Genomic DNA, 21,839 nt, shown 5'->3' on the forward strand with positions numbered 1-21,839 from the left:
CCCTTGTAATCATTTGATTTGATTCAAATGGATAATTACAGTTTTAAAAAAAACACTCTGTTAATGTTATCCTAGTTTACCTGTGTCCCAGGTGACATTAAGCTGGGACTTAATTCTAGGCACAACCTCTGAAAGGCATTAGGAGGTGGGAGTTTTCAGTTCCAGAGCAGAGAGTGGTCAAGGTATTTTGGGCAGGTAGTCACTTTGGATTATCCGACTGACACAGGTTTGGTTTAGGCTGTTGAACATGGGTAACAGGAAACAACTGAAATCACCTCCTTTCTTTCTAAATCTAGCATTTCTATAGCAATTGTCACCATGGTATCTTGATGTGTTCTGACAGCGGAAACTTCACTTATAAAAAAATGTGGTAATGAGGGAAAGAGAAACTCCTTCCATGCTTTAGCCCCAAAGGCATTTCTTTAATGAAGAGCTCAGAATATGTGTATATTTAGGACAAAAGTTCCACCAGGGTCTGACCCAAACCAGGGCTGGCAGTGTTTCTTAATGATAAGGCTGCAGTTGTCCAGTTGAAAGAATCCTTGATCTGAGGGCTGGAAGGTCACTCAAGGTCATTAATACTCCTTGTGCAGCTGTTTTCAGCATTTGCGGCACTTGTGCATGTAAATCTTATTTAATCCCCACAACAACCTTGTGATTTAAGTATTGAAATGATCATTCCCATTTTATACCAATGAAAAGAGGTTCACTGAAGATCAGTCACTTGCTTCAGGTCAAACAGTTCTCATAGCGAATCCCCTGTACTATAAAGTACAACCAGTGTTTTTAAATCTTATTTGGCCTCCACAGGCTTCTGAGGAGCATGGGTCTGCCGTTTACATAGATCACCAGATGAGTGGTGCCCCTGGAGTTGTGCGGTGTGGGTGATTCTTATTCTTGACACACTGATGGGAAAGGTTTGCACGTACACCGCAGGCACATGCAAATAAGACACATGACAAGCTTTATGCAGTTCATAGTGGGCTGCCTCTAAGTCCTCTTTCTCAGGTTCATTAAAGCATATTCAAAATCAAATGAATGAGATGATATAGAAGTGACCTTGAATTTGATCTCATTTTCAGTAACACACACACACACACACACACACACACACACACACTCACAGAGCAAACTTCACTATGCCTATTACTAGGGCCAGATTGCTTGTGACAAACTGGACGGCACCTAATAAGCCCGTATGTAGGAACGCTTGCACCAAGAAGTGATCAGGCACTCCACACTGCCTCAAATCTGTCCGTAACTTCCTCTTACCTTAGAGATGAGCTGGTTGATGTAAAAGTCACTTGTGGGAGAGCAGAGGAAGAATGAGTTCATTCAGAACAGATGCTATATTAGTTTGCTAAGGTTGCCATAACAAAGTACCACAGACTGGGTAGTCAAACAACAGAAATTCATTTTTTCACAGTTTTGGAGGCTAGAAAGAAGTGCAAGATCAAGGTGTTGGCAGGTTGGTTTCTTTTGATGTGTCTCTGCTTTGTAATTGGCCACCTTCTCCTCTTGCAGATGGTCCTCACTCGGTGTGTCTGTGTCCTATTCTTTTTCTATAAGGACACCAGTCATATTAGAGTAGGGCCCACCCCGATGACCTCATTTCACCCCAATTGCCTCTGTGAAGACTCTGTCTCCTATTCCAGTCACATTCTGTGGCTCTGGAGGTTAGGACTTCAACATATGAATTTTGAGGGGGATGGACTTCAGTCCATAACACATGCACATGTCAACCTTTTACAGAGGACTTATGAGTTGTTAGCATGCATTTTAATGGTGAATGGCAAGATACTTGCATTACCAGGACTTAAACACACTTTTAAGTGTACGTTTCTTGTACCTTTTCTTATTGAAATGAAAAAGATACATTAAATCTTATTGGAATCACGTAAACTACCATGTTTATATTAGGGATTATGAATTAAAACCCTGTGGAAGACTAGCAAGCAATGTATTATGGAAAACATGGAAGTGAAGTAAAATAAAAAAGGGCAGACGGAAACTCCAGCCAGCTTGAGAGGATGCCTCAGTCTCCAAGGGATCCAGTGTGAGGTCAGCAGCGTATCATCCTCTGAGTTTTTCAGAGGTTGAAAAGCTGAATTTTTATATGAAATTCCTCAATTTTTAAAAGTTGGAAATAGTATTCCTTTAAAAGAAAAAGAGAAAGAAAAACATCGTGTGAGTCCCATCGTGTCTGCATACTGGACTTAGCCCATTGGCTTGAATTAGGCTAGACTCGTATCTAATGACATGGGCTAGGTGAGAGTTCATGACGCCCACTCCACATAACCCCTAGTGACATTTTTGAACCAATACTATGTACTATTTAATTAAAATTTCTGCATTTGATAAAAACAGGCATGCCCTAAACATAGCAACAATCATTTTGACTGGAATAACTTCTATGACCCATTCCACATTTCTCTATCATTTTTGCAGGCACCATGGAGAGTTTTTACTATACTCTCAAATCTTGGAATACTTGGTTGAAATTGAAAAATGTATACAACTAGTCTTGTTAAGACTGTTGTGTAATTGTAGAATCATTTTATTAAATTCAATAAATTATTTCTGAAATTCCATGTATACTAGGGTGACTATTCATTTTTTAATAGATGTGTGCAGAGCATGAAAATAGTAATGAGTCAAAACTTACGAGGCATTTACTGGGGGCCAGACACTGTTCTAAAAGCTTTACATGAAATAATCGATTTAATCCTCAACGACCCTATGGAGGCAATAGGTCTTCTGATGGCCATTTAACTGATGAGATAGCTGAGTGAAGCACCTGCCCAAGGTCACACAGCTAGAGGGAGGATCTTAACCCTGCCCTCTGCACTTGACTATTACTCTACATCGTGTGACCTGCATTGTTTTGTTTGGGGGTGCAGGGGAGGGTGGCATTTGAGAATCTTTAATCTCTCTTTTTCTTGTCATATCCTACTTGGCCTAACACATCTAAATTTCAATCCCCCACCTCCAAAAATAAAAATATATTTACACATACACACATTTTATATAAATATATAAATATATAACAAATATATATTGTATATTACGCTTAATGCTATATGTAATTATATATATATACATAACTAAATATTTAAAATTTTCATTTTAACAAGTATGAACTCTCCCTAACATCTATAGAATAAAGTTTTTAAACAATGGGGTTCATGGATAGAATTCCATAGGAAGCCCATGAAAATAAAAATAAGTAAATTATATTTTCACATTAACTAACCCCCGATACCGATAATTAGAATTTATTTCAAATATGAATTTAGGCAACAGAGCACAACAGATCTGTCACAATAGAAATCACAGATATTTTAAAATCTCAATACAATAGAAAATCTCAAACAAGTAGATATCTCAAAATATTTACACTCATGGAAACCTGAAAATTATGTTAATTATGGGGCCTGCCATTATATCATGTTACTTATTGTGCTAATAAAGAAGCACATCTAAAAAAAGAAAGAAAGAAAAGCACATCTATTGCTACATTACAAATTTGTTTTTTATATGCAGAATTTTGATCAATTGATTTGGATACAACTGTTTTGCTTTATGATCCTGTGTTTTAGGCACTTAAAAATTTTTTCTGAGAAGTTTCACTACGATGCTAAAGGGGCCAATGACACACAAAAAAGTAAGTAATAATGTTTACTTCATCTATTTGTTCATCTCTTTCCCTCTATCCACCCATCAGTTCCATTGAATTAATTTGATTAAACATTTATTGACTGCCATGTGCTGGGCTCAGTGTTAGGTACTACAGACTTGGTTGGAGTTAATGTTCTTAACAGACCCACCAACCTTCATTTGACCTTGAAGTCCAGAAAATCTGCCAAGGGTTCCCAGAATGTACTAGAATCTTCACATTTGAGTTGCCTTTGTTCTTTGAAAGACATCCATGTAACCATCAGTCTCTTAACTGAGGGCGACCCAAGGCCACCCTCTATTCTTCCTCCCCTGTTCTTTTCAATCTCTAACTTTTCTCACATTTTCTGAAACCTTTGCAGGCATGTCACTCCCTAGAAATAAGGGGAACCTGACTACATTTTTAATACTCCTAACAGGGCTTATATATCATGGTGTTATAGTCTATAGCTGAGTGTCATCCTTTATTGCCAACGTGGTTTTCCACATCTGACTATGGATGAGTTAGCAGATCAGTGCCTGGATTTTATCAATGACAACTGCAGAGTCTAAGCTGGGTTGGCCCCCACCCCCAGAATGAGAAAACAAATAATATGGTCCCGAACATAATCCAGTTCAGCAAGGGAACACTAGGAAACTTTGTCAGTTATAAACATTCTCTCTAAAAGTAAGCACATGTGGTTTTCAGTTCTAGTCATGACAGAGTAGCTAGTGTTGGGCCAATCCTCCTACTGAAAGGAACAAAATAAGTGAAACAACATATATGAAATGATGGTTAGGAATAAGCAAGCCGTGAGCGCAGGCAGGACTTGGAGAGTGATGATTCTGGCGAGAAGGGCGAGGATGGGGAGGGGAACAGTTGGGGAATAAAGATGAGTTTCCTGGGCTAAGGAGGTAGCAGTGAGGACCTGGGGGTTGCCGACGCATCTGGCATTGAAGGACCGAGTGCCACGGAGAAACAGAAGAGAAAGAGTCTGAAAATTCGGTACACAAATTTTAGGCTGAACTCTAGACACACACAGGATGAGACTTCAAGAAAGCCATGATAAAACAGCATCTAGGAGGGTTAAGAGCTGAGCAAAGATTTCATAAACAGGACACAAAACACTAACCATACAAGGAAAAGATTGGTAAAGGAGATTAGGTTATAAGTAAAAAGTGAGGCCCTAATTTACAAGTTCATGAAAATATTTTTCTTTTAGAAGTTTTATTGCTTTATCACCCATGTTTGAACTGTGATTCCCTTTCTGTTTCTATAGCTCCAAAAATGATTCCTTCCAGGAAACAGAACCACACAATGTGGTATTTGTAAATGAGGTGCCTTTCCCCACTGCTCAGCTCAGGAGGTCTTGAGCAGACTCAGTTCAACACCTCCCTGGCTGCCACCTCATATTTTAAATTCGGGGAACAGGATTCCCACCATCTTTCCAGTGGGTATCTATGGCCACACTGGGTGGGCCAAGCAGACAATGTCAGGGAAAGGTGCCCTACAATTCAGATGGCAGCATGCCCTTTACATGGCCAGCAGCCAGGAATGGAGGCGGAAAGCTGACAAAGTGACATCCTTTCACAGATATCGGAGGGAGGAAAGAGTGATGCTAAAATACACCCCAATTGAATTGATTCTTAACACAGAAGATGTTAATGTTGAAAGTGATAAATCATGAGCATTACATGATGATGGAATGATAAAGGGATGTTGACTCTGATAGTAACGGCCAGTGTGTGGCCATTTCTGTTTTTCTATAAGGACAAAATATTACATTGCTAGCATAAAACTACTTCAGTGGTTACATGTTTCTTTAATTGCCAGAATGAAACATTCCATTCCATTAAACCTTAATGTTGATTTGTCAGAATTGTTTTTTTTTATTATTCTACAAGTGACTTTGCCTTCCCTAGAATGAAAGTAACAACACCCAAGCTTCCTTTCCCCTTTCAGTTCTTGAATCAGAAATATAATTAAGCTTTCAAGTCTAGCCATGACATTGTTTTATAAATATGAATTAAATTTTATTTTTTATTTGTTGGTCAATTGAATAACTTCTGCTATATGTATATATTATATTATTTCTTTTCAAATAATAACATCACATTTCCAGGTGTTTTTAAATGAGCCCAACTGATTTGAACCCATCAAAAAATGTCATGATGGACAAAAAAACTATTATCATCAAGTGAGATTTGGGGTAGTGTAAGGCGGAATTTTTGTCTCAAAAATGCCAAAGATATTTGAAACTGCATGAACTGGGTGTGTGGCCATGATTATGATGGTCTGGAAAATGTTGATATACTGGTTTATTTCACAGTTTTACATGGAAAAGGTATACATTTATGGCTTTTCTCCTGCTTTTTGTATCATAAGTAAATCATCACTGAGACCATCATAAATGACATCCTCATATTTATTAAAATTGAAGGGCATCATCTTTAGTTTCCTTATTAATTCTTCAAACACTACGTTTCCTTTGGTACCAAACAGTACATACCCATAGATAAAAGAAAATCTCAGCTTTGGTTTTATAGCTACCTCTACACTCTTAACCAGAGGAGAAAAGGGTCTGATCTCACAACCTATTTCTATAGTTTTAAAACTTTCTAAGAAAAATAAAGCTTGCTATAATTAATGCCTAATGGTATAAACACCCCTACATTAGTGGTTGCCTAGTAACTACATACCCTAGGCTTGTGGGGTTGCTAAATATGTTGAATACACGAAAACATTCAGGTCTATTTCCAATTCAGGTGGATGAGAGGCAGCAGAGGGCCAGATTCCTTTGTTAAAATTGGTTTTCCATGAGTGTTTTACACTAAACCATCGTTCTGCACTAAAACCTCCTATTGTAAATGATTTCTGCAGATAAGAGTCCAAATCAACAAGCAGTGGTTTAGGATTTTCAAAACATTTAATAGAACAGAACCAACTCTGCTTTATTGTTCTGTATTAGCCCAGTTTCTGTTCTTAGAGGGACTGGTCAGGAGAATAATGTCCTTACTATACCTTTAACTTGTCAATAACTTCTTATATTTGGACATCACTTTAGCATTGAATGACCACATGCAGTTCCCAACTAGAGGTGGAGTCAAAAGGGCTGGGAGTGAGTATAATGACATATATAAGTTTAGCTTTGGCTTGCTTCCTACCTAGCAGACTTAATTTCCTAATTATATTTTGCTTTAGCTTAGGTAAAATTAGCTTGCATTCCCTTGGCACAAACCAACTGCAGTGGAGAAGGCCTTCCCAAACCATAGATTGTTGACAAGAGTGGCTAACTAAACTAGGATTCAGTTTCCTGAGTAAAATGTACAAAGAGCCTAAGTACACGTAGATAATGACAAGCTGACCACGAGGGAATGTAGTTAGGTCACACGAAGATTCATTTCTGGCAATGTCTTAGTTTCAAAAAAAATAGAAACAGGGCCCTGAAGCTCATCTGCGCTCTGTTAGAGTTCCTGACGTTGAGCTTTGGGGCTAGCTAAGTTGGCAGCTGCGGTGTAGACAGGGATAAGCGTGGTCTGCAATATTTATATTGTATAACTACAGCCTTGTGGATACAGTCTCGAAAGGATTTGCTACTCAGTAATTTTGTCATTTGGCAATACTAAGACATGATAAGGCATGGTTTGCTCTTTGGAGTTTACGTAATGTCATTTGACTGAAATAAAGAATTCTCTTCTAATCCGAGGGAAACTGTTCTAGGATATCCTTTGTCTTTTCACAAGGGAGGAAGCATCCCATTGCATCATTATGTGTAACTCTCTGGGTTTTTGGTTTAGTGGGTTGGAAGATGTGGCTGGTGTGGCCAAGGCCATGGTTTAATCAGAAAACCACTTGGCTCCTCCACCACAATCTGCATTTCTAGCTGCAGCAACCCATTTCATTGGTCTTCAAAGAGAATCTTGGACACTGCGCTGTAGCTGAGCACAAACACTTCCATTCCTCAGGTCAGGAAATAATTTGTCTCAATTCATTTGTCAGGTCATTCACTTCATTATGTTAAAGAGAAGACAATGTAACTAATAGTTTTCTCTGCTTGCAATGGATTCAGTATCTCTTCTTTCATTTTAATGCTGAAAGCAATTTACTGATTAAAAATCATTTTTCATTTTTGTTACAGGGATTTCTTTTCCTTCCTGCTTTTACTTTCAACTTTCTTCTTTTCCCCTGTCTTTCAGAAATTTTTACTCTAGCCCTGGGATGTGTTTTCTTCCTTCCTTCCTTCCTTTCTTCCTTCCTTTTCTTTCTTTTTCTATTTAATGAAGCTTCAAAAGATTTAATTTCTGGAGCCATCAAGTCACTACCCTTTCAGATCTATTTGTTTTGACTCTAATACCTTAGAGCCTGTCTTTGTACAAAGAAAGTCTTTCAGAAAGAGTTAATTTGCAGTCTCAATCTCAAGAGAGGCTAATTCTCAGGAGAGAATTTAAACCAGCGAGTATCTCCTGTTAGAGAAGCAGCCAGGTGGGGCCAGCCCAGTGGTGAGAGAGTGGACTCCTAGTATGCTACTTCTGTGCAGTAGGATGGGACTTTCCTTCAATCCTGGGCAGTGGTCAGTGGCAGCTTTAAGGTAGGGACAAAACACTGTTTATTTTCCTTCCCACATCCTGGATTTTAGCAGTTAAAAAAAAAATGTACTGTCCTGTGAGTTTTTTCACCTGTTTTTCATTTTGCCAAAAAAAAAAAAAAAAAAAAAAAAGGAGGTGAGAGGGAAGAAACTGCTCAGGGATTGATTAATTGATTCCTTTTCCTTTGTGACATGCTTCTGCTTTAATTGTATTTAGATTAATAGAAGCTATTTCTTCCCAATGATGTTTTTTTAATTGAGCAGCATGTACAAAGTAATTGGCATTTGCTTTCCAGAAATATTGTCATGTCATATTCTTAATTCTTATCCCCCAAGTGAAGTTTATTTATTCTTCCTGCCCCCCCAACCAGAAGTGAGTGAATTTCTTGGGTAGCAATTCAACCACAACATCAAGTATCAGTATCAAGAAAATTCATTGCCTTGTGATGTGTGAAAGTGCATTTTGAAAAGAACAAGGAATGCTTTTGGCTCCAACTTTAAATATTTTACTATCAGTCCAGCATCTAAGTTTTACTGTCAAATGCTTTTCTTTCATCTTATAAGGAATCTAGTTATTATCATATCGAGCAATTTCAGAAAGAATGTTAAAAGAAAGTGGTATAATGAACAGGGATGAAAAGCATAGGGCTCAGAGGAGGAGGGAGGAGCTATCACAGTAAGGTCAAAGAAAATAAATCAGTGAGCACCTTGCTTATAGAATACCCAGGAGGTACTTTCTAAACCTGCGACCCTTGACCCCTGGGGTTCCAGGTGAAAGTTCTTTCTTGATGTAGACCCATTGTGGAAGGGAACACTTGACAATTTATTGATCAGCCCTTTCAGAGCCTTTGCAGAAAATATTTTTTTCTGCGCTCGTTTGTGTCATATTTAGATCCAATTTGGAAAGTGAAGCAATTAAAGTGTCAAAACCTTTCATTAGGAGTCTGCAATTTAAAAAAACAAAAGAGCTTTTCATTTGTGACCCTTGGACTGAACATTCCAGTCATTCATCTTCCAGAATTTCGAGTCCAGGATTTAGTTGCTGTTTGATTTTATTTCTTTGAGACACAGTTTGAATGCTTCCATTTGATTTTGTGCTTTCAACACATTTTTGGGATCTGGTGATTTGGGAAGGCCTGTACCATATGGTCTTGATAAGGTGATAGATTTTCATATCCTGGAAATTGGCAGGAAAGGGTAAGATCTGAATCAGATGTGAGAAGGGAAAATTAAGAATTTGGGCCTAACTTACTCATCTCACGAAATATCTTCTAAGACCTGTACTTCCCATAAAATCAATTTTAAAGAAAATTTTTTTTTGAGGGCGGGAGGGGGCTGTGTGTGCATGTCCTCACCACATGGGGGTAATTCTTTCCATTTCTCTTAAAAGTAGAGAGCCTCTTTCTACAAGTAATGGCACTTAACATTTCTTGGTTAGCCCTTAAGAAAATATCTCAGACTCGAAGGGCTAAAGGGGGACCCTGCTTCACCTTTCTTGAAAAAGAGATTGTATAGAAAGGTATGGGCCGAGGCAGCAGATGCAACGTAAAAAGGGTAGCAGGACACATTTTCACTGGGGAGTTGATGGTTTTGGGAGAAACATGAGAGGCAACGACACAATAAAACAAAACAAAACACCAAGAGGTGAAAACGCCCTGGCTGCAGTCTTGCAACAAACAAACAAACTTAAGCAAAAAGAACAGGGTGCCTCCCGTGATTCCTAGCGGTGGGCTAGAGGGGGCCGAAGTGAAGGATGTTCTTTATCCTCCAGAGAGTTCTGATTCAGGAGGCCTGACGTTTCATCCGGTCGGCGTGTGCACCGCTGGCTTGCTGGGGAAGGTGCCGGGCGAATCACGTTTTGGGCTCTTTTTTCCCTTCACCGCAGCGGGGGGCTGTGATTCCCCATCTGCGCGCAGGGCCAGAACCGGGCCTGGCGTCTGCCCATTTCTCGTACCTGCAGGGGTCAGCCCGGGGACTGCGCGGCGCCAGGCGGGACCCTGCGGCGCCGGTGGCGCCCCAGCGCGCAGCGGGTTAAGGCGGCGGGAGCGGCGGCGAGGGGCGGAGGGAGCGCGTCCGCGTCTCTGGCCCGCAGCGGGTTAAGCGCCGCCCGCGCGGAGAGGGCTGAACCCGGAGCCGCCGCTCCGAGCTCGCATTCGGATCCGCTAGAGCAGGAAGATGGCGACGGACGGCGCGAGCTGCGAGCCCGACTTCTCCCGCGCCCCCGAAGACGCGGCGGGGGCCACGGCGGAGGCGGCGGTAACCGAGGTCCAGGGATGGGCGCGGGGCCAGAGTAGACGCGGGCCGGGATCACGTCTGGCGTCCCGGGCGCTCCACAGGCCCGGGATGCCCCCTCCCCGGGTGCCCCCTCCTCAGGGTGCCTTCCTAGCCAGAGGCCAGTCCCTGTGGGGTGGGGCGGCCCCCCGGGCTGGGGATCGCTCCTGTCCTTTCCGCGCCCCCAGGGCAGCGGCCCGGCGGGAAGCGGTCCGGTCTGCGGGGTTCTCAGGGCTCCCTGCGTGCGCCCGGTGCGACCCCCAGGCCCACTCCTCCCTCGCTGCAGTCGGCTTTGGCCAGGGGCGAAAGCTGGGGTGTGTTTCCTGGCGAACTTGAACCCCCATTGTTCGCCTCTCGCGCGCGTGGTTGTGGGCGCGTGTCTCGGGGGTGCCTGGTACCTCTCAGCGGACCCAGGAGAGCAGCGAGGGGAAGGCGGGTCATCGCCGAGCAGGTGTGGGGATGCCCATTGTGTGTGTGTCCCTGTGCCTGAGGCCCCCCGGGAGAGGCGCCGTGCCCAGCTGTGGGCAGTGCTGCCGCTGAGCGCCGGGTCTTTGGGTTCTAGCTGTCGGCGCTGCCCCATCACTTGGTGTGTGGGGAAAGAGGGGCGGGGGAAGGTGCCCTCGTTCTTCCTAAGTAGGTGCCCGGGCGAGGTGGAGGACCAGCACCTGGTGTCAGCACATTGTTCTCCTTCGCTGGGGTCTAGAAATCGTATGAGCTTCCACCATCGCTGGTCCCTACTTTCACCTCCAGAATATCCCCTTGCACAGTCTCAGTGGTGGTTTCGGGCTGGACCCACATTTCCTGGGTAAAAACGTTCTCCGGGTTTGGGAAGCGGCTTTGCAGGAGCTGCAAGGATCTGCAAAGAAAGGCAGCTCTGGGAGCGCCTCCCACCTATGGCGCGATCCCACCCGCCAGATTCCGGGTGGGATGGAGTGAGAGGAGTATGGACGCTGCTCAGTTCTTTCTGTGACCTGAGCAGAATTGGTGCTGGAGCAGCAGAGGGCAGGGCCAGGTGTAAACAGCCAGGGCTGCTTTAACTTCCTACCTCTCGGTTTGGAGGAAGGGCATACTGGAGCCTGAGAGGAGAGATGTGGACGAAGCTGCTTGGGCGGGAGAGCAGCCGAGCCTGAGAAGGCAAAGAGAAACAGGGAGAGGAGGAGCGGAGGAGGAGGAGGAGTGCGGCTGGTTTCCCGCTTGTGAAACTGGCAAGTTTTGATGTGAAACTGGCAAGTTTTGATGTGAAACTTTTAGTAAAATTGATTTTTCATTCTTTACTTGGAAAATGTGAACTTACCTTAAGATTTCCAATGAAACCTGCCTGCTTGTGATGCAGTGAGTCAGTTCCCCTCTGTGAAGCACTGGAAGGCAGGTTGCTATTAATACAGCCTCTCTGGGAAGTTGAAATGACTGGGTGCCTTCATCCCCAAGAGACAGTAACAGGAGGGGAAGAAGGGTGCGGGGGTGTATGTGTTGTTTCCCAGGAAGGTTGGATTCATTTAATCTGCTTAGAACTGGCTTCTTTCTATACCCGCAGTATTTTAATCACCTGACAATTAAACCAAACAAAAACATCTGATTTATGGTCTGTAGCTGATCTATAGTTTTATTTGGTTAGATCGTAAACAGAATCTTGGACGCCAGGCAGATTTGTGTGTTAACAAGCCCAGTGTTCCCTTTCGGCTGCTGAAAATTTCCAGGAGTCCAATTTTCAGACTGCATGGAGGTGGGGATTTGATCATTTCACCCTGGTTAGTGGGAATAGCCATGGGAAATCTGTGAAAGCGAACTCGTTTGTTATTTCCGTAGAATTCTTTAGGGTTCCGAGGAGATGCAATGAGGATTCTTAATCTAATAGTGTTTTTTTTTTTTTTAATTTTTAAATAACTTTTGACATTTTAGTAAAATTTTGATGATGGTCTCTATGCGGAGAACTCAACGTTTAATTTTCATTAAGGTATAGTCCTCCCATCTCAGCCACTTGTCCTATAGACTCATTTTTAAGTTGAAGAAAAGCTAGGTTGAGGACTGATATTTTTCATAACTGCTCCTTATCTAATGATTAAAATTCAAAGGCATTTTTACGCATTTTGGGTTAGTGGCAACTGAGGACTTAAATCCTTCTTTGTTTTTAGTGAATTTTTGTTTCCATTTTAGAGATTTATTTCACTTCAAATTGGTTTACATACTATGGATTTTTATGTGTACATTTGGCAATAATGAGCCAATGGAAATGCCAAAGCAGTAGGCTATTTTTGAAAGTGAGTGTTTTCACTAAGTTTTGACTATTTAGATTGTTGCTTAGAGACAAGTTTAATTTATAGTTATCAGCTTAATCTGATTTTCAGTGGAGGGTTTTAAATTTAGTTTGTGATTCTGTTCTTAGCTGTTTAAATTCTGAAAGCATCCCAAGTGTAAAGCTGGGTAACAGCTACGTTATTGGACAGCATCATATTAATAGTTTTTGCTGTGAACCATGCCGAGAGACCTGGGTTATTTTCAGCGCCTTGGCCAAATGTGATGACTTTTATAGGCTATGTTGCTATTTGTAGTGTGAAAATAGCTCCTAGTGGATAAGCAGTATGGAAAACAGAAATCTTTCTGTTTTTTATTTCACCAAGGAATTTAAGAGTGAAAGGAAAATGGAGCTCTTTTTAGAGCTTTGTTTCAGAAGCTGACCAACATTCCTGTCAGTCTGAGCTTTTACTGGAGCAGCTACTATGCAAAAAGGAGATAAAAATTTTGTCGTAGTGATAGTGATAAGGAAAAAACGTCAACAATTATTTTGTTAAGAATGTGCAACAGTAATGTCAAATTAACAGCTAGCACTTTGAAATTTTTGTTTCCAGTGACAGTATTGAATATAAATGCAATGAAAAGAACCTTCTTAGCCAATTTGCTAATCTTTCTTAAAAGCAAACAAACAAGAAAAAACAACTAAATTATAGTTATATGGCAGTTACAGAGTATTGGAAGTTTCATAGCATAATTCTGAAGTCAAAAATCTAGATTTAACACACATTACCGAACACTTATTGGGATGGAGTCATCATGTCACATTTTTGCTGTCCTCAATAACACATTTCAGTGTAGAAACTGACATATGAGGTCTGACAATTAAGTTCACAAACTCATTCTAGAAAAACTGCTATACACATCTGTTGAATATCACTATAGTCACCTTCAAAGTACCCCCCTTGGGAAGCTATGCACCAATGCCAGTCCCTAGTCCACCCTTCAAAGCAATTTGGAACTCTTTCTGAAATGGACATCAGAAGTGTTGTCATATTACCTTTTATGTCCTGAATGCCATCAAAATGTCTTCCTTTCAATATTTCCTTGATCTTCCGGTAAAGAAAGACGTCATTGGGGGCCAGATCAGGTGAGTAGGATAGGTATTCCAATACAGTTATTTGTTTACTGGCTAAAAACTCCCTCACAGACAATACTTTGTGAGCTGGTGCACTGTTGTGATGCAAGAGCCATGAATTGTTGGCGAAAAGTTCAGGTCGTCCGACTTCTTCACGCAGCCTTTTCAACACTTCCAAATAGTAAACTTGGTTAACTGTTTGTCCAGTTGGTACAAATTCCTAATGAATAATCCCTCTGATATCAAAACAGGTTAGCAACATTGTTGCAACAAGTTTGTGAATTTAATTGTCAGACCTCGTATACTGAGGAATTAAATCAGAGATGATGTTGTCATGAGAGGCACAAGTAATTTGCATTAGAAGTTTGGGGAGGAAGAGTCATGGAGAGGATGGCTAATGGAAGGCTCTGAAAACATTCCACAGAAGGATGGCATTTGAGCGGGGTCTTGATATATACGAAGGGCTTGGACAGAGAGACCAGACGCAGGAGGCTGGTTCCAAGTGTGGCTGGTTTCTAGGAAGCCTTGAGAGGTTACCTGGGGCATCTGTGAGGGGCTTTCAAAGTTGAGCCTTTTTATTTCAGTATCATTTCTGTGCTTTAGAAAAATTGCCTAGAAATTGAGGTAATAGACTAAAATATTTCCCCAAGATTAGAATATAACTGCTTTCAACATGATGCTTTTCATTCTGCTTTTTTTCCTTCTTAAATAATAGATTGTATGTTTCTGTTTGCGCCTTTCCTTTTTTGTTTTTTTTGGACTTTATTGTTATTGTTGGTATCATTATTAGTATATTTCTCAGAGGAGCAATTTTGATTAGAAAAAAGCATTTGTCCTCTCGGTGATTGAATCCATCCCTAGGCTAGATGCCAGCTGGTTCTATCCTGTTGCGTCTCAGGTAACTTTGTATGTGAGAGAATGTTTCACAGACTTAGTACTCAGTCAGCCATTTACAAATATCAGCTGTTTATCACGGGGACAGCAAGGCTGTGGGCCCGTAGGAAGCAGCCTCCATGGTCAAGAAGAGCTGTGTGGGTTTGTTTGTAAAGAAAGCAAAGGTAGCTGAGCCCCATGCCAGGCACATGGGAGGTGTTGTCAATATTTATTGAATGAAAGAAATGAACACCCACCAAGAAGCTGTGTCACAGTACTTAATCTTGATTGGCTGATTGACTGTGTGTGTTACCAGATTGTAATGAAACTACTGGCCTGTGCGTTGTAATAATTAACGTAGCTACTACAGGTCTTTTCTTCTTTCTGAAAGATGACCGTGGCGCTTTTTTGATTTTCATTTGTATATTGTCCCTGTCTTTCTGAATGACGTTTCAAATACTTTACAGATTTTAAACAATGAGTTTAATATCCAACATTATTAGTTTTCCCTTTAGATTGTTTTGCTCTTTAAAATGCTGATTGAGGCTGGGAATGGTGGTGGTGGGATAATAACTACACCGCTCCCATCTGGAATTCTTCCATTAATAGAGTCAAGGCCAAACCACCCACTGAGGTGTGGAGGTGCTGGTGATCCAGAAGGGGTCACAACAGAAATGCAGGGGCATTTGGAAACAGGAAAAGGGAATGACAGCAAAGATGAGGCAGGAAGACGGAGGTCAGGCAAGGCTTTGGAGTCGTCTGCAAACACCCAGAAGTGTGGGTATTGGATGTGCCTAGGAAGGATGGAACACTTTGTCTCCTCTCTGCCCCCACGTCCTTTGCCACTGAAGAACGTCTGAATGCTGCTTTAGAAGACGTGAGTTGAATGTACTTGATTGCGTTCTCTATTGGAGCTCCTTGGTAAGACAATATATATATATATATAATAGAAAAGGAAACTTTGACAGTTGGGTACAGAAATGGGACATGGTTATAAGAGAGATGACGATGATGATGGTGACATTGATAACAAAGGATTTTCTGAATTTTAGTTTAATCTGTTATAAATAACTTATACAGAAGTAATGAGGTCATCGTAGTAATGCTGTGCACAATATGATGTCATCCATGTAGAAATCCTGATTTTAGGGGGGAAATGCTGTTTTAGAATAAATTGTTTGCAAATAACCAAACAGGTTGAGGATGAATTTAAAAGGTTATTACAGTAAGTGCAGTATAGCCAAGGTGACATTGCTAGGTGGAATGGATACTTGTTTGCAAATGATTTGGCTTTGACCTTTTGATATTTCATTGAAAAGGCCTGAGCTCTCCCACAGAAGGGCTCTGTAATTGCAGGAACATCCCTTAGCTGTCCCCATTTCACAGCCAGCATGCTGTCATTGGCCACCTACAGATAGTGGAGGTGATACTCTCCAGGCCGTGAGAAGCTTCTGAGAGGACAGCTACAGGATCCGGATGCCAGCTTGCATGTGGAGGCAACCCATGTCCCACACAGGCCTGACGTAGAAAAGCTGAGATAGGATGGAAATGGATATTCGTTTCATCTGAGTTGCAGCCCTCTTTTTCCAAAGAGGAAATGGAGACTGAGAGGAGATCTGAAAGGAGGAAAAGAGGTTGCTGTACTTAATTACCAGAGGCTGCCATCCCGGCTGAGCCACTTTTCTGCTTTTTACACACACACACACACACACACACACGCACGCAGGCACGCACGCAGGCACGCACGCACACACATGCACACGCACACACACGTGTGTTTTCTCAACTTAAAATTAGTTCCATCCATTACCAGCTTCCTTCCTGACATTCTGTTCACTTGTCACCTTTACCTTCTCCCAGTCTGCTGAGTTGCTAGTCTTGCCTGAAAAACCCAGGCGGTGTATTTGATTTAAGGTGTGTGGCCGTGGGGAGCTGAGCCCATGTTTTCCATGCTGCTGTTAGAGACACACACCAAGTTGCCCTGTTAGAGTCCTCTACATGGTTTTTGAAACAATGTATGAAAATGTCAGATTGTCAGTTACTTAGTTGCCCTGAGAGTGAGCCATAGCATTGTATCTTAGTAACATTGATATGTCATTTACATGCTTTGTGCTTTTATCCTGAGTGAAATAGTAGGTATTTTATACCAAAAGATGGGGGCATACATGTTAGGTAAAATCATGTAAAGATGTACTACTCTTGCTGTCCTGACACACCTAGTAGAGGTGAGAAAATAGGAAATTAATACAGATAAGTAAGTTTAATGTAATGAGAAAATACACAAGGCCGGAAGGACATGATTAATTGACAAATGAAGGATTAGAACAGACTCTAGACTGAATTGAGAGAATGAGAGATTTCTGGGGTCTGGAAAGACATGAAAGTGGGGTTTGAGCTGTGTCCTAAAGATGACTTAGAGGAGAAAGAAGGATTGGGAAGAATGAAATCAGAGGCTTGCAAACCCAGTCAGGAACACGCTTTCCTCTGTGCAGAGAGAAATTGGGAGGAAGAGTCTCAAAGTTAAGACATAGCTGCAGAGGTTTGAAATAGTTTTCAAGCGTGAAAACGTGCTTTTCTTCATGAAAATCCTTATAATTGTCTAAATTCACATTTTCTTAATATTGTAAAGTGCAATATTGTAATTTTAATATTGTAAATCCTGACCAGTTGGATTTAATTTTTTCATGTTTATGATAGTCTTCAAATTTTGATTTTCGTCTTGAAATCTCGAGATGAGTTTCACTGCTTTGCCCTTCTTTACAGCCTTTCTTATTCATCCCCAGAGCATAAATCTTGTGTGCACAGAAAGTCCTAAAAGCATTATTATTTATTAGCATGTACTATTAAACTTGGAAGAAAATACATTTCTGTAACTTCTGAGCAAAGAAACAAAATTAGTTTTCCTCAAATATTTTTCAAAGATTTGAGGGAATGACTTAAATTTCCTCAGTCCAGTAAACCAGTTACCCTGATTGTATGTGAAATCAGGACATTTGGGGGTTGGACAAGATTTAGAAATCGCTTAGTACATTCTCCTTTTATCACTGACAGACCTGAGATCCAAAGAGATGACATCACGTCCCTCCAGTCCTTCTGCCTTCTCAGGGACACCCCTTCCCTCCCACTGGTACATTCATGGATAAAAAGTAGGTACAACACACTGGATTTGCAACTGGAGATGTTCTTGGTGTCTGTGGAAAGAGCCAGAGGCCATGTCTTGCTTTGCGTCTGGTCACTAGATTTTCACTTTAACTGATGTTTGGTCAAAGAGCTGAGGGACACTTCTGCCACCGTGGCTCATAGTATTTCCCAAAGGCTTTTCAGCAGCTATCAATGTGTTGACTCCATTAATTCTTAAAGATTTTGGGGAGGGTCTTCTAGCCCTGTTTGGCTCTGCCTGCTGAATTGCACACATAAACCTAATATTGTGTGTGGAGGGGGCGGGGAGAGTGGTTGTGGATCATACTTGGTATTAACCTATGTTCAATTCTGGCAATTTAAGGTGACAGTTCAGCCAGGTCCCTTTTCCCTCTTTTCTCTCTCAGCCTATTTGAAAAAATAGAGAAGCATGCCCTCCACATGCCCACCCCAAGTAATTCAGAGCTATTGAAAACTGCTGTTTGGGATCGTGTTTCCTCCTCAGTTTATATATATATATATATATATGTATGTATGTATATGTATATATATGTATGTATGTATATGTATATATATATTATATGTAATGTATGTTGTATATTTTTATATATATAATATATACATGTTATATACCAGGAGTGCCAAAAATGTATACACATGACTTCTAGTCATCTTTTGTTATTGGTATATGTTGAGTATTACAATTTTAATACAGTTTTTTCTTTCTTAAAATGTGTATACATTTTTTTGGATATATATATATGTTTCTGTTTCAGAGAAGGCTTTCTCTCTATTTGATGCCTAGACTGTGGATTAGTTTAAGCTGCCCGTGCCTGATTTTTTTTTTTTTTAATAAGTTGGTTTTCTGAAAAGTTTTATTGGGGAATATTGGGGAACAGTGTGTTTCTCCAGGGCCCATCAGCTCCAAGTCGTTGTCCTTCAATCCAGCTGTGGAGGGTACAGCTCACTGGCCCACGTGGGAATCGAACCGGCAACTCTGTTGTTCAGAGCTAGCTCTCTAACTATCTGAGCCATCTGGCCGCCCCCTGCCTATGCCTGATTTTTAAAATTTGGTATTGAGAAGCTCTTTACCTGGCAAAACATCAAATGTGACAGGCAGAAGTTGAAATCTAGCAGGGTTTTGTTTGTTTGTTTGTTTGCTGTTTATTTGTTTGTTTTTGAGTGCCTTGCCATTACTAATAGATGAAATCTGGATTATCTGTTGTTAATTAGGACAAGCAAGTGAAGTCTAATGATAAATCTTAGTCTGTGAACTTGTCTGCTATAATTTTTTTTTAGGGGAAGGGGGAGGTTGTGTCATGTTTTCACAGGTGCCCTGTGTAGACCCTACTTTTTATGTGAGCATGGCATTTAGATCTATCCTGATTGTATCTTTCTTTTGTAAATTAGGTTATCAAGTTAGTGTTTTTAAATATTAAATTTATTTAAAAAATACAAAGGATGCGAGAAAACTGTTGGAGGTTATGGATTTATTTATGGCATAGATTATGGTGATGGTTTCATGGATGTATGCTTATCTCCAAACTCATCAAGTTGTATACATTCAATATGACAACACTTCGTATGTCATTCATACTGTAATAAAGTGGTGTAAAATATTATAAGATTTAGAACAATTATTTTGCTCTTAAACCAAGAAACCTTAATATCTAAGTACTTTTGTACAAGATGTGCTGTCAGATCAGGTAAACGCCACTTCTTACAGTTTTACAATAATACAGTATTTAATTGGGATTTTTGCTCTTGGTCATCTTCATTTTTCTAAAAATTCCAAAATGCTTTGTATTTATTTGTAAAATACCTGGAGTCTTACGACTGATGACATGTTTTTGTATACTTTCTTCTATGCTGTTTTGACAGAATAGGGGATGGAAACATCAAGCATTGGAGAATGACAATTTGAAAATATCATTATAATATTTTTATTACTGAAGACCAGAAAGTGGTAATGGTATTGGTGAGGAAACAGGTGAGAGGCACAGGGGACAGAGCTGCAGGCAGGCAGACACACTATATACTGAAAGTTAACACATTTTTTAAGTAACACATCACTTAATGCATTGTGATGGGTGACAGACTTTTTTTTAAAAATATTTCTGTATAACATGATCTATGGTTTAGCAAGAGCCCTTGAGATGATATTTTTTATTTTAATGAATTTACCCTTTTTACTGAAGGTGGTATATTAAAAAACAGAAGTGTTGGTTGCAGGTCACATGCTGTGATGTTCATGATGGTAGAACCAGGGTAAGCTCTTCTGACTCTAATATGAATAAGAAGTTGGCAATGTGTTTCATAATTTAATAGTTTTTAAAATGGAGTACTTTGCTTATGAAGCTTCAGGGAAACAAGAACAATAAAATATACAATTAATTAAAATCTTTACCACCAGCAGCAGCATTAATAAAACATTACCCTCTAAAGCACTTAAGAATTGCAGCTTACTCTCCCATCTCAATGGGAAAAACCAGGATAAAAGAGTCTGTCTTTCATCATGGTTAATAAAGGGAGTTATTGGACTTGGGCTGGTAGGTTTTCAAAGAAATAGGCTTATAGCCAATATCCCACTCCTCCCTACATAAAACATCCAGATGCTCTTAGCTTTAATAACAATCACCCACCTTTATTTATCACTATTTCATTTATATGTTTTTGTTTAATCCTCACAAGAACTTTGCGGGGTAGATGTTAGGTTTTCTAATATGTAGATGCAAAAACAGACACTCTTAAGTTACAGAAATGCTTCTCCAGGTTTAGTCCAGTAGCAGGAGTAGGAACTTGTCAGAAGGGCAAATTCAAGGCCACACATCAGATACCTGAACTAGAAACTCCAGGGCTAGAGTTTAAGCAGTCTGTTAATGAGGCCTCCAGGGGATTCATACCTGTGTCTGAATTTGAGAACTGTGGGTTAGGAGACCCATGGGACACCACTATGAGTATGTCCTGGGAGCCGAATTTGAGTCCTGCTGTGGATTTTACTCTTCATAAAGCACATCTCCAAGTTAACCCTCTAAGCAAGGGCTTCCCAGAATACCCATACTTCAGGCTTGCTATAGCATTTTCTTTTCTCTTTCTTCATCCTTAGCTCTTGCCTTTCCAAATAACTGCTCTGTCTCATGTATGTGCAAAAAGAAACAAATTTAAGTTGAAGATCCTTTTAAAATCTTCGTTTGGAGAATGAGCTAGCTTTGGTCTCTTTCTCCCTGACACCATTACTATAATCTTCCAAAAGGATCCTTTGAAACTGAGAAGTTTCCGATCATGGCTGTCTGAAAGGCCCTGGAACCTTTTACAGGCTTGCCATGTCTACTTCCTGTCATCACAGGGCTAAGGTGGGGTCAGGTACATAGGTGCTATCCTGCTTCTTTGCAGCTGATTGATATAGGCTGACACTATTTTCCATCCCTAGGATGCTGGCACGGTGTTGGCAAAGTGTGTGGAGGGGTCAGGCGCTTCGTTGTGGTCCTGTCATTTCCTGGTTGCGTGATCTGGGCACATTATCCAACCTCTCTGAGTTTGGTTTTCTTACCTGAAACAGAGAGAGGATGGTACCTTACAGATTAGGTTTGGTTTTTTGAGAATACTTTAGAAACCACTGGGCGCTATGCAAGTGTGAACTGATGTTCTGGAATGTTCTGAAGAAAGGCTCCTGAGATTGGGTCCCCAGATATCTTTGGGGGTGAACGTGTGCTCCCCGCCCTTTGATAGTGACAGGGTTTATCAATCGAGTCTCTCCACAGAAGGTGCCGCAGAGCGAGTGCTAGGGAGGGAGCTTAGTCTGTGGAAGACTCAGCCAGGCCAAGCCTTGGACGTGCTACCTGATTGTGCTCAGCTTCATCTGGGACATGGCTGATGAAGACCTGCTTGTAAAATGTGCTGTGTGAATAGCAGGCATAGGAGACAGAAGACTTGGGAATAGGTAGATCAGT

At 40.9% G+C, this 21,839-nt stretch overlaps 1 protein-coding gene across 2 annotated transcripts in view; it reads left to right on the forward strand.

The window, feature by feature from the left end:
• Positions 1-10,110: 10,110 nt before the first annotated feature.
• The window catches only part of CTTNBP2 (cortactin binding protein 2), a 134,667-nt gene continuing 122,938 nt past the window's right edge, over positions 10,111-21,839 (forward strand). Inside the window, exon 1 of one of the 2 annotated variants that reach the window (XM_074315676.1) lies at positions 10,111-10,505. In XM_074315676.1, the coding sequence (XP_074171777.1) occupies positions 10,416-10,505 (90 nt within the window). In that variant the 5' untranslated portion in view covers positions 10,111-10,415. The remainder of the gene's footprint in view (positions 10,506-21,839) is intronic. The other variant, XM_019743209.2, reaches the window with a different exon arrangement.

The sequence above is a fragment of the Rhinolophus sinicus genome, linkage group LG11 (assembly GCF_036562045.2).
Source record: "Rhinolophus sinicus isolate RSC01 linkage group LG11, ASM3656204v1, whole genome shotgun sequence".
NCBI classification, from domain to species: Eukaryota; Metazoa; Chordata; class Mammalia; order Chiroptera; family Rhinolophidae; genus Rhinolophus; species Rhinolophus sinicus.